At 35.1% G+C, this 13,752-nt stretch overlaps 1 protein-coding gene across 6 annotated transcripts; it reads right to left on the bottom strand.

Annotated features, from left to right (window-relative positions):
- Positions 1-394: 394 nt before the first annotated feature.
- LOC105059091 (probable E3 ubiquitin-protein ligase RHB1A) lies at positions 395-13,262 on the bottom strand. Of its 6 annotated transcripts, XR_012137454.1 has the most exons (7): positions 12,989-13,261; positions 7,155-7,277; positions 3,260-3,680; positions 2,193-2,302; positions 1,650-1,751; positions 1,512-1,560; positions 395-760 (listed from the first exon to the last, which is right to left on the bottom strand). XR_012137454.1 is itself a non-coding variant. In XM_029260207.2 (5 exons), exons 2-5 carry the CDS (start codon positions 7,200-7,202, stop codon positions 653-655), a joined length of 687 nt encoding a protein of 228 aa, XP_029116040.1. In that variant the 5' UTR covers positions 7,203-7,277; positions 12,989-13,262; the 3' UTR covers positions 395-652. The 6 variants fall into 6 exon arrangements, 3 of the variants coding, with proteins under 3 accessions (XP_029116040.1, XP_073106101.1, XP_010940582.1); XR_012137453.1 differs by having other exon boundaries at positions 1,512-1,751; XR_834224.4 differs by lacking the exon at positions 395-760 and having other exon boundaries at positions 1,139-1,560.
- Positions 13,263-13,752: the final 490 nt, after the last annotated feature.

Genomic DNA, 13,752 nt, shown 5'->3' with positions numbered 1-13,752 from the left:
GTAGTAAAGGCATAATTCTGAGAAGTAAATGTACTTTGATTAAGCGCTGCCGTCCATACGACTATATTCCTTTCTAGTGCATGAAACTAATTGCCTTCAAGCTACTTGAAATGAAAATTAATTTTTTTTAAAAAAAAACAAAACAAAAACTAGACCATCAAAATAAAATGGACTAAAAGATATTTGCTTGATCCGGTTGAAGAACGAGCATCACATATAGGAAATATTTCAAAAAAAAAAATTACATTAACCACGAAGAGTGATTGAATGTAGCCAAAGCGAAGATCCAAAACCCCTCTCCCCTCTTTCTTGAGTGCATTTTGAAAGAACTCAAGTCAGAACTGCACCTTTTAAAATCCGAAAGTCTCACTTGAGTACAAGAACATTAGCCACGGCCAAGAAAACAATGTTAATTGTTTATTTCAATCTGCAGTAAAAATCAAGTAAAATTCTCGATCATCACCTCAGTTTTACTTTGGAATCATATTCGTAGGGTTGCTGTTACAGTTACACGGATCAATCAAAAGGAGTGGACAAATGGATCATACCAAGCAGTGGATCCTCAGTAACAAAAGCAACCAAAAAAAAAAAGGTAAATCCTCCGGGCAGTGAGATAAATGGGCAACCAAAACTGAGACCACTCCAGACCCGCTCAAATTATAAAGAAAATACCAGTCATCTGTAAATAAGAGCTCGATATACTAGAACCAAGAACAGATTGGAAATGCACTCTCAGAAGAACGCAGGCTGCCCTGGTCACCTGAAAACCAACATGCAAGTGCCTTATCATATCCTATACCAAAACTGGGGGCGGAGGGAAATAATCCTAAATGCATCCTCTGACGAACATTAAATCAATGACCAAGAAACATTAACAATGGCCAAGATAAATATGCAATTGATCAAAACATTTGCGACTCGATGACGTATACGAGCCTCCAGCAAAACCCACAAAACTGACCCCCATCATAAATATTTTTTTTAAAGGAAAAGGAAAAGAATTGCTAAATACTTGAAAACATTATAACACCCGAGAGCCAATTCGACCAGACAACTTGATTGAAAACGTGGATATGCGCACCAGGTCATCTCAGACTCTTTCAAAAATATAATATTTTATAACATAACAAAGATCATATTTCTTCGGCTACGTGAAACAAAAACAAAATGTGTATTATGGATCATCATGCATGTTTCATACACTTACAAGAAACATCACAAAAAAGGGGGGAAAAATTCCTATAAAATTCAAATACAAATGGAAGATGAAAAATGGACTGTACCATATAAAATACAACCAACTCACTGAGGAGAAACCGAAAAAAAAAAAAAAAAAAATCTTCCAAAAATAGGGTGGGGCGAAAGAATTTCTAGTCTCACATCCAGACCTGGCATGCAACCACATTATCCTAAATTCCATATGCCAGCCATTCAGCATCACAAAAAAATTTAAAGCTTTACAAGAATGATGCAGAACAGAACAAATGTTTTGATCACCATTTCACTTTTACCTCTTTTCCTTTAGGTGATCCAAAAAAAATTGACCCACGGTATTGACACCTGAGAGTAGAAAACTTCATCTTATGAACAAACTACTGTAGAGGCATTTGCTTCCGGCAATTATTAGTGTAAAGATGAGAATACAATACTTCTGTACAGGCTGCCATCCACTCCAAAGGTCCTGAAAACTAAAAGCTCATTATTGCAGAAATCCAGTGCTATCCACTAGACATATGATCGATCATCATGATCTGCAATAAGAAATCATATGTTCAGTATTCCCAGGATATTAACACACCCTTCAAAAGCACAGATCATGCATTTGGGCCCTTATTTTTTTTTCTCAATTATGCATCGTTTGCATGCATCACAAATTCATTTCTTTTCTAATACTCGGAAGGAATGTTCATCGCTGGCTTTCCACTTTCTAACATGGGTTAAGTTGCTTAGATATATGTCAATTATGAGGCAGGTAAAGACTACTTTAAACAAACCTCATAACAATCATTTATCCTATATACTAATACTGATCGGCATCTAAATTTGCTACCGTCCCAACAGTTAATATGCAGCAGGATCTTGAGAACTTGGCTCGTTGATGATGTATGAAGAAACAAGATTGCCAAATACAAGAAGCATTATATACTATATAGTTTTACTAAAAAGCAATTTAAACTCTTTGCTAGGAAAACCTGGTCACAAATGGGGCAAGTATTACTCCTTTCCATCCACTCAAGAATGCAAGAGAGGTGAAAATGATGCTCGCACTTCGTTAAAATGCGAGGGTTCTCCGCATCATACTCTGCAAAAAGAAACAGGCAATGAGATTCATCAGACTCTTTAGCTCTGAGTGCAATACAAATGTTAAGATCACTTCAAGCATATGCAAATGATCTTGCATCAAGACATCAGACTCTTAATTAATCATGAGAAGTAAACTTTCATGGCAGTGTGCCAACAAGAAGCTGATCACATGCAGGTCTTGAACTTGAATAACCAAAACTGCTGCTGATTGTTCACTTGCTCAGAAATCTATATCACTTTTCAGTACCATCTCAAATATGATCATTTTTCAGAAAAGAAAATCATATGATTTTTTCAAAATAGAAGCAGGAAAGTCTCCAAGTGGCAACGATATGAATACTAGCTTGATTGAAGGCAAATTGAGTGCAAAAACAAGAAGAAACTTATTGCATTTATATAAAGCTAAACAACTTGCTCAGCAATGATATATTAGTTGCTATAAGATAAGCTGTTTCCCACAAACTACTAAACTAGAGCAGCACATATGCTATGCCTGACTAATAGTTGACAAAAGAAAAGATAGCTATTTGATGAACTTGTTCTCGTTGTTTGTTTGCTTTTTAGAGAAAGCAATACATCCTCTGCTTCATAAGTTAGGTAATGCAAGACATAACCAGTGCAAATAAGCCATAGGAGTTTCTTTCAAATATTGTCCTCAATGTTTAAGAATACATACCTCAACTAAAAAAACATAATGCATTTTGTTTCACATCTTTCAAGTCAAAAAGAAAAAAATGCACCTCAAATTTTACAGGTTTCTAGAAGCAAATAACCATACAGATTTTCTGTTTCCTGCATTTTAATCATGTTCTATCGACACGACTGTGATCCAGAAAAGTTCACAAATTGAAAAACTAGTCCCACTCTTCCAGAGCACATATTTCATTAAAGTTCTATTCTCGCTATTGCAATGGCACAGGAATATGTGATTCACTGTAAAGAGACCAAACAATACCTTCGAGACAAGTGGGGCAAACATCTTCCTCATCAGTAGCTGAAGCAATAGGTGCATCCACCTTGGAAGGTTCATCTTCTGTTTTAGGGGAGTCATGCTCAAAATCAGTTTTACCCTTGCAGTCTGACTTTTCTAAGGCCCCATATGTATCTGAACCTTCAAATCTTTCATCAGTTTCCCCTATTGGCCGGGAGTCTGCTGGATGCACATGATCAGTCTTGTTTGCACAGTTTTCCAAATTTCCAGGCGAAGTTTGTGAAGTTGCTAAGCGCACATTGTAAGGCAATGGTGCAGGAGGTGCCTGGTAAGCATCTGGAGTAGATGTCTCCAAATTTGTATTGACAAGGAGTCCATCAGAGGCTACAGAAGATGTACCACGGGTGGTAGACAATGGGTCACGCACCTCTAAATCTTGCGGGCACTGTATAAAGGAAACAAGGTTTGACATATTTACATGGAAAACTTGTATCTGAAAATGAAGTATCCTGTTAATTAGAGGATCTCAATGGTAAAAAAAATAAAAATAAAAAGTATGCTTTATTATATTTAAGTGTAGCAAGATGTGTCAACAAGCAACATCTCTAATGCAACTGAAGCTGGTGCATGTAAGTTGAAAGAGATGCTTCCTTCCCAAAATCCCCCAAACTTATCAAAACCTAGAAAACCAGCCATCACGTAAGATGCAGTAAAAAGGAAAGCATTATGATACTTGAAGACCTAAGCAAGACACCATGCAGAGCAGATGCATATACAATCTCTATATACAACATCAATGAACAAATTTCTACAAAAAATAATGACATTGTACTAGACATGTATATCTTTTTATAAAGCTACCATATTGCAGATCATGCTATCTTTGAAGTTAGTGGATGATGCTCATGCTATGAAGTATGCGACTCCATAGACGCTTTAGCAAAAAGAACAGAATGTCATGCATTAGCTTGAATAGGATATCAACAGAACTATGCACATTACAAACAATGGTAGCATCTATTGTAAAATCCCTGAAAGAATCCTGATAACCATGGAGAAAAGAATATAACACAAAATAAATAAAAGATTTCGCTCATGTCCTTGAAACTGCACATAGCAACCATACCAAGAGGCTATAGGGAAAGGTAGTTGGATGGAGCATTCAAGATTAATTAGCAGAAACTCAATATACAAAATAGAAAATGGGCTTGGAAAGCCTTATGCCTGCCAAACAGCTTACTAAAGGACATAAGCAAGGAATATTATAAAGGTACCTGTTTATGCCAAGCATAACTACTCCAGTAAAAGCTGTCATAAGCTATTCCTGGCAATAAAGCCTTCATTTATGCTGACATACTTTCTTTTTTAATGGATAAAGGCACCCTCAGCATATAGTTGTTCCAAAAATAATAGCAAGCAAAAGTAGGAATGATTTGTTGAATAACCATTTCTATCCTACACTTTTTTATCCCTAAACAAAGTGCAGCCTAAGAGATATATGATCATAAATTAGATTGGTCCATAAGAATTGATGTGTAGAATGTTGGGCATTTATGTTTAGCTGAAAATGTTTAGTAATTCACAAGCAAATTACTTACACTACCTTAGTGCTCATTGAGAAGAGAAAAGATACACTGATCAGCAGATATTGCACCTAAGATTGAGGAAGGTCAGAGAATGTTGTGCCATTATAGTTTTACGTGGTCATCATATATCATTAGTGTTTCGGCACTGCAACATAAATAAAAAATTTGGATATGAAGAAGCATGTGTGCAAACATGACCAAAGGAAAAAGTTGGGTGTGGTGTAACCATATTATATGAGGTCACCATTTAGGAGAACATGACCATGAATGATGAAGTCAAATCCATAATACTGACCAATAAAAAAAAGGAATAGGGTTTTTTTTATTTGAAAAAATTCTGTGTAAAGATCTAGTGCTTGGAAATCCAAAGCTGTGATCTCACTGAATAATGAAATGTTTGAGGTTAAAGTGTTTCCATCATTTTTTTTTTCATGTATAAATTTATGAGAACACTGTCAATATCAAGATGCACCACTATTATTTCTCTCCATGAAACAGTATTGGATAGAATAGAAAGACATGGGCGCATTCAGAAAAGAGAGAAGTATACTTAGTGTTTTTATGATGGCAATTGACTTCACCTAATGCCCATGCTATATAAATTAGAGAGTAACCCAAATTTAAATTCCAGTGAGAACAAATTCTACACATAGTTGGCAGTAGTATTCATATGATTTCAGATCGTGTTGAACAAGATCAAAAAGAGGTAGTACTGTGGCATTGATTATGATTCCAACTCACCTCACCCGCCTATCAAAACAGATGACAAGAAGAAAAAGAAATGTAGCTCCATCAAAGTAAACAAGTATTTAGCTAATGATGATTATGAAAAGGAGACAAGCAAGAAAATCCATAAGCTGTGAGGTTCTCTTCCTCAACTCAGGTGGTAATACCACATTGATAAAATCAAAGTAATGCAGAGTGACATTAATCTCATTTCCCACCTTCCAAAAAAAACCCTTTGTCTAGTATTAATTACATCAAAATTTTAAAACTAAAAATAAATGGGGAAAAGAAGACAAAAACATGAAAAAAAATAAAAAATGCCATCATGTCCACATGAATCAACTTCCCAAATTAAATCAATCAGCTTTGTATAATGTCACACATGAACAGCTGTCCAACTGTTCATGTTTATAACAGACAACCTCAAACATTTAACATTGGATTTATATAAGGCTTACTTGAGGCTTGCCTCACTTCATGCCTTGGGGCTCGATTCTCATAGCACCTCGAGGATAATAATGAGACTTTATAACATGAGAAAGGTGTAATGTTAAGAGATTCATGTCAGATACCTTTAAACTATGCCATCTTTGAAAAGCATGCGGGAACCGCTTTGATTATTTTAACAACCAAATGAAGGGAAGGAATCCATCTTAGTTATATGTTTGCATGCTTGTAGCCTCAAAAATTCCAAGCTGAGTCTTGGTAAGATAGTTTATTGTCTACCTTTTAAGATATTTATGGACATTAGCATGGGGAATGTGTGATCCACAACAGATTTCATCGTAAAGTCCAAAGTTCAAACAAAAGATTGGCATCTATTACCTTGCTGCCTTTCGCATTAACTTTTATCAAACTTTCAAACCTTTTATGTGTTAATCAATGAGACTTACACCAGTCTCACCTCACCTCAAGAGTCTGGATACCTTGCTTACAACTTCACCTTTTCTAAATGCTTAGTTGTTTCTTTTAAATATACAATATCTAAACTGTCAATTTTTTTTCCTCCTACCATATCCATGTCCTGACATTTCAATTCGCAACTTGACTAACCAAATTGTATTTGTATTAGAAGCAACTAAAATTCTGTTTTTAGTTATGCTCTGTTTTTAAATCCAACATTCAATTTTTATTTAGTACAGCTACCTTAAAGTTTCCAGCGTAGCACTTCCCACACCAGCTCCTGGTTCCGACTTCCTCCTATATTCCAAAATGGCATCAGAACATCGTGCTGTTCAGGATTTTTCCTCTTTTCATCTTAGTACCATTATAAAAGCAGTATATTAACAAAACTCAGGGAAAATCACGAGAAAAATGAGAATCAAGTTTCTTCCACGTTTGGCGAGTGAGAGCAGCAGAGGGGAGTGTAATCCGTAGTTTCATTCACCTGAACATAAAGCAAGCAAGCAAATCCACATTTTAACAATAGAAGATACATAAAATCCATATTTTAGGAATAAAAAAAAAAGTGTTGTCCTGCTAAAACCTGAATTTAATAGCTAATAAAAGATCAAGACTACAAACAATATAGGTTAAATTTGAAATATTTTAAAAAAATAAAACAATATGCAAATGCAGGAACTATGCACATAGTAATAAACTCGTACCCTATCTGATTCAGCATTTCTTGATGAACGACAACAGAGACCACCCATGTTTTATATATAGGTATGTTCAGTCACTGTAGTCCAACAGGAATTGCATGTTGCTGGAGCATTGTTTCCACCAGGCTGACATAACAGACACCAAGCCCGTTAGCTAATAGAACCCACCACTGAATTAATAATTTTCAGCATGGCTCAAGCCAGAAATACTGAGATGATATGTAAGGCAGCACAATACTTTTTGGTTGGATATAGCCTCTTTTCGTGTGTGTGCGCACGTGCGCGCACATGTGAAACAAACAAGATCATATGTCTTAAAGCATGGTTACCCAAACAAGCTGATAAACCCATCACAAGCCAGAATTATTCTAATCTGAGTAATATAAATGCATAAGGATTTAGAAAAGTTGATCTCAAAACAATAATAAACTAACTGGTGGATGTTATTTAATGTCATTATGACAAGTGTTGATATTAACATGTCTAACGAGTGCTGGATCCAAAGCTTGTATCAGGTCATCAGCCAGTGAAACTGAGGTTAACATGAAAGTCTCAACTTAAAAGAGCTATTTTCAACTCCTCTAATCAATGATTCTTTGATCAATGAGTTTACCCATAAAAATCTTCATCTAGACCATCATACAAATATTATCCATTGACCAAAGAATCATAATCATTTTTATACATTTCTTTCATCAAAATATTATTAAATAAATCATGATCTAGAATTAATGCTGACAATTAGAATCATATCTCTCCACCACCAAAGTTTTTTCACATTACACATAGGAATTGTCAAAGGGTTATTCTTTCATGAAATACCAACAATCACATCACTAGTCCTTTGAGCATAGTGAACCATTCGAAAAATAATTCACAACCATAATCACATACTTCAGTAATAGTGGACCACATAATATTCCGTCAATCTAACCTGAGAACATACATTTACGCAGACCAAAACCTTAGACTATTGATTAAAATATATACACCATTTATCCAAACCTTAGACTATTGATTAAAATGTATATACCATCTATCCAAACCTCAGACACCATTTGCATGATAGAACTCCTAAGCCCTAAAAACAACTAAGTTTCAAACAACAATGATGACGTGGGGAAGACAATCAAATATATCTTTAACCATTAAAGCTTCCTAAAAATTTGACCATAATCAAATTGTATCAACAAGATATTGATTTGCTTCAATGCACCTAATTATATATATACTTTCTAAATTCCTACTCTTATGATCTCTAAACATTAAGAGCTATAACTTTCCACAGGGGTTTTTTGACATTGAACAATCAAAAGCTAGACCATTAGAAGTATCCACTTTTCTTCATATGATGATGTGGGTAGATATCTGATGTCTTGGTCCTCCATCTACACAAGGCTGCTAAGTCAACATCCTCCTATGCAATATATCAGCACCCATGGATGGGGAGCTCAATGACCCTAATTCTAGCTGCTAGACCGTGAGATTATAATATGAGTACTACTAAGGCTTAAAAAATAAAAGAAAAATAAATCCCATCATAAATGACCAAGCAGTAAATCTGCATCATCAGATAGAGGCTCTTTCCTTACATCTTATAACTCAATCTTCCTTCTCCACTAACCTACAACATGATTCAGTCTACAATTCAATATGATATTTGTTTCTTAAAACAAAGGCATAATCAACCAGATGTTTGAAAAAAAACAAAAACGCTGGACCCCTAAAGAATTTTCAGCTCAAACTTATTTTAGTCTGATAAGACCATCAGCTCTTGAAAAACCTCCAGATTGATATGATAAGCAAATGCAACAAATCAAGTAAGCCAACAGTTCTACCATGAGCTGCCACTCAAAACTTTATAGTGAGTTCAAGAGCAAAATTTTTCTTAGCCAATTTTCAAAAGGAACACCAGCAACCCTAACCTTAGACTTGCTTCAATAGGTGAGGGAAGACTAAACCTAGAGAATGGGGAGAGAACAAAATATATGTATGGTTTTTATATACATAGCAAAGCAATATTAGAACAACACAGGTAATCAATCTGGCAGGCATTCAGAATTACATTGAGATATAAAATGTTTGAGGCAGTTGTCTGAAGAAAAAAGAGTTTCCCATCATAATTCACTTGCACAAAAAACCAACCTTATGCTCTTTCCTCTATAGTTTTGTCCTCCAGATTTTGACCTTCAGAAAGTTGTGTTTTGGTCTATGTTATTCAAAAGAGAAAAACACTAGGAAGAACCATGTGAATGCATCTATCCATTAGATAAAGCAAGCAGTCCAATATTTTAAGAGATATAAAAGTGGTGCAGTTGTCCCAATGGCAAAAAAATAAGGCATTAACCAAATAAAATACCTGTCAAAATCTGAAAAATCATGGAAATATTGGGTTAAATTGGCTTACAAAGTAATGTGATAAAATCTTACAAGCCAAGAAGATACCAAATTATTAGAAAAAATATTGTAATATCGATGTGGTGCAGTTGTCCCAATGGCAAAAAAATAAAGCATTAGCCAAATGAAATACCTGGCGAAATCTGAAAAATCATGGGATATATTGGGTTAAATTGGCTTACAAAGTAAGTTGATAAAATCTTACAAGCCAAGAAGATGCCAAATGATTAAAAAAATATTGTAGTGTCTATTGATAAAGATAAAGATGGCATACATAATAATTTTAATTATTGGGAAATTTAGCTTATGAGCCAACTCTATGAAGTTATAGAAAAAGGTAAAGGAATAAAAATTAAGAAAAATAACAACAATTTCAGATAACTAATTTAGTTTTATGCCTAAAAAATAAGCAATGGAGGCCATCGTTTTACTTAGATATGTGATAGAAAAATAAAGAGAAAAAAGAAGAGTCTACATATGCTCTTCATTAGCTTAGAAAAAGCCTATGATAGAGTACCAAGATAAGAAAATCAATGGACCTTAAGAAGGAAGAGTGTATATAAGTGGTATACTAAAAATAATTGAAAACATGTATATTAGGGCATTGACATGTAATAGAAGTTGTCATGATACAACGAGTTTATTTCCAATTATTATAGACTTGCATCAATGATCATCACCATGCCCATATCTTTTTACACTAATTATAATGAACTTCCTGCTAATATTCAGGAAGATATACCATGGTGTATGTTATTTTGAAAAGGATATACTATTCATTAACAAAAAGAGAACTACATTAAATATCATATTGGACTTGTGGGGAAAAAAATTAAAGGATCAAGGCTTTAAGATTAGTAGAATAAAGGCAGAGCATATGGAATGTAATTTAGTAAGAATGAAAATGAAAATATGATACCAATTAAGATTTATGACCAAAAGATACCGCAAAATGGCTGTTTTCATTACATAGGATCCACTATACAAAATAATGGGAAGATGGATGAAGACATATATAATAGAATTAAAGCTGGTTGGATAAAGAAGAAGTGTATCTGGAATATCATATCATAGATGCATATCCTAGAGACCAAAAAAAAAAACTATAGGACAACGAGGCTTGCCATGTTTGAATAGCTCAAAGTCCGGGCAATAAAGAAAGTACATGATTTGAAGTAATGAGAATATTGAGATAGATATATGGTAAAATCAGAAAAGATAAAATAAAAAAATAAATATATTAAAGGAGTTGTAAGGGTCGTACGAATTAAGGATGAGGTAACAAAAAATCAAATGAGGTAGTATGGAGATGTGCAACAAAAATCTAAAAGGCTCCAATGAGGAGAGAGATGTTGGTTTGTGTTGAAAATGGTAAGAAAATGAGAAAAAGACATAACAATTACATGGTTTGAGGTTATGAAAAAGGATATCGAAAACTTGGAATCATATAAGAGGTTGGTTTATAAAGCAATGCTTGGTGAATAAAAAGTCATAAAGACAATCCCAAATAGTTGGGAAGTGCTAGAAGACTAGATGGTTATGATCTAACAACCAAAATCTGAACATCCTTTTTACTTCCCATAGTCACTACACAGACATATCTGATGTTCTTCCCCTCCAATTAAATAGGGCCGCAAAGTCAGCATCCTCAGAGGCAACACATTAAAACAAATTGCATGGCAAGTTAAATTTCCAATACAAGTATACTTGTGTAATTGACTATTGGAAGTAAAGAGTATGTTCATACCTTCCATTGTTGACTATGAGAAGACCATAACCAAAGCCATACCATCTAGTCTTCTAGTGTTTCCCAACTATTTAGGATTGGCTTTATGACTTTTTATTCACCAAGCATTGCTACATAAGCCAACCTCTTATATGATGCCAAGTTTTTTTATATCCTTTTTCATAACCTCAAACCATGTAATTGTTAGGTCTTTTTCTCCTTTTCTAGCCATTTTCAGCACAAACCAACAAATCTCTCCTCACTAGAGCCTTTTAGATTTTAGGTGTATATGTCCATACCATCTCAGTTGATTTTTTTTGTTACTTCATCCTTAATTTATATAACTCCTTTAATATATTTATTTTTTTTATTTTATCTTTTCTAGTTTTACCAGATATCTAACTCAATATTCTCATTGCTTCAAATCATGTACTTTCTTTATTGCATGGCACTTTGAGCTAGACGACATGGCAAGCATTGTTGTTTAATTATTTTTTTTGTAAGTCTCAAACATATGCGTCTATGATATGATATTCTAGATACACCTCTTCTTTATCCAACCAACTTTAATTCTATTATATATGTCTTCATCCACCTCCCCATTATTTTGTATAATGGATCCTAAATAATGAAAACAGCCATTTTGTGGTATCTTTGGTCATAAATCTTAATGGGTATCATATTTTTCCACTTCATTCTCACTAAATTGACATTCCATGTACTATGCCTTTATTCTACTAATCATAAAGCCCTAATCCTTTAATCTTTTTCCCCACAAGTCCAATATGATATTTAATGCAGTTCTCTTTTCATTAATGAATAGTATACCATTTCAAATAACATACACCATGATATATCTTGCTGAATATTAGTAGTAGGTTCATTATAATTAATGTAAAAAGATATGAGCATACTAATGATCCTTGATGTGAGTCTAGAATAATTGGTAATATATTTGTTGTGTCATAAGTCATAACAACTTCTAATATATGTCAATGCCCCAACATACATGTTTTCGGTTATTTTTAATACACTGCTTATATACACTCTTCCTTCTTAGAGTCCATTGAATTACTTTTCTTAGCATCTATCATAAGCTTTTTCTAAGTTAATGAAAATCATATGTAGACTCTTCCTTCTTCTCTATATTTTTCTATAAAATATCTAAGTAAAAGGATGGCCTGGTCTTTTACGTGTAAATCTAAATAGTTCTGTTATGATAGAGTACCAGGATATTTGAAGTATAACTGCTTTTGATTCTCCACGAACAGAGAATATAGCTAAACTGATGACCCAATAGAGCACTCAAGTGTTGAAAAGATATAATTAACAAAAGAGTTGCATTAAGCCCGATGTCAAAAAGAATTAACTCATTAACTTCAAGAAGACCACCAGCTCAACAAGATATCAGCAGCTCGAGAACAGGTACCCACTCAAAACTTTAGTATTAGTTAAAGAGCAATTTTTTCCTGAAAAGTCAAAAGAAATCCGATAATCCAATAAAAAACCATAAAGCAAATCCACAGCCAGGTTTCTTGAGTTCTGATCGCAAAGACAGTAGCAGCACTTTGTACCAAGATTCATTGACAACGAATAGCAAACAAAGAACTCCAACTATAATCGCCCTAATCTAATTAAAGAACCACCGAATTCTTATATGGATCAATACAAGATCAACGGTCAAAACCCTAGTCAAAAGCGAGGAGAAACGCACCAGAATTCAAGATCCTGATCGAAGTCCACGACTCGGAAAGACCGGGGAGAGGCGAAGAAGAACAAGAATCCGCGGGTTTCACCAGCAAAAGATCGCCGAAATTCCCCGCTTAAACCTGGGAGACGCTGATAAGGGTTTCTTGAGTCGTCAGATAAGCAAGCATCGTCCTCGGCCTCATCCGCTTCTCCATCGGGGAGAGAGAGAGAGAGAGAGAGGGAGAGAGAGAGAGCGAGCGAGAGCGAGAGCGAGAGCGCGGGGGGGGGGACGGTGGTGGCGTGGCGCGTCTCCTAAGGCTTTATACCGAATAGAATATGAAAAGCCCAGAACGATGTGCGAGAAATCAAAATTCGAAATTAAAAAAAGAAAATTCGTTTTCTTTAGAGAAAAGGAGAGACCACGCTACATTTATGGGCGCTTCCGCATATAAATATCTACGTTTGCGCTCAATCTGCAGTCCACTGCCGTCCGTTCCCTTGAACGGACGGCAGATCTGTTATCGCATTAAAACAATTATACGGAAAGCAGAAACTAATGTGGAAGGGGGACGGATGTTGGATCGGGAATAAAAAAGGGGAGCATCCTATCCTTCAACTTGACTCGGGATTTAGTGCTCCGGCATTCCAAGAATCCCATCTCGGAACTGTCCTCACATGAGGCGGCATGGCTCCTGCCACGCTCTCAGTCCAAATATGCCTCTGGAGGGAGTTGGCGGAGCGTTCCCCATGACACGTTACTTACCGGCTTTGGACTTGATGCCACGTGGC

The sequence above is a fragment of the Elaeis guineensis genome, chromosome 16 (genome assembly GCF_000442705.2).
Source record: "Elaeis guineensis isolate ETL-2024a chromosome 16, EG11, whole genome shotgun sequence".
Lineage (NCBI taxonomy): Eukaryota > Viridiplantae > Streptophyta > Magnoliopsida > Arecales > Arecaceae > Elaeis > Elaeis guineensis.
Note: the sequence above shows the minus strand (reverse complement) of the source record. Positions and strands in the feature narration are given on the sequence as shown.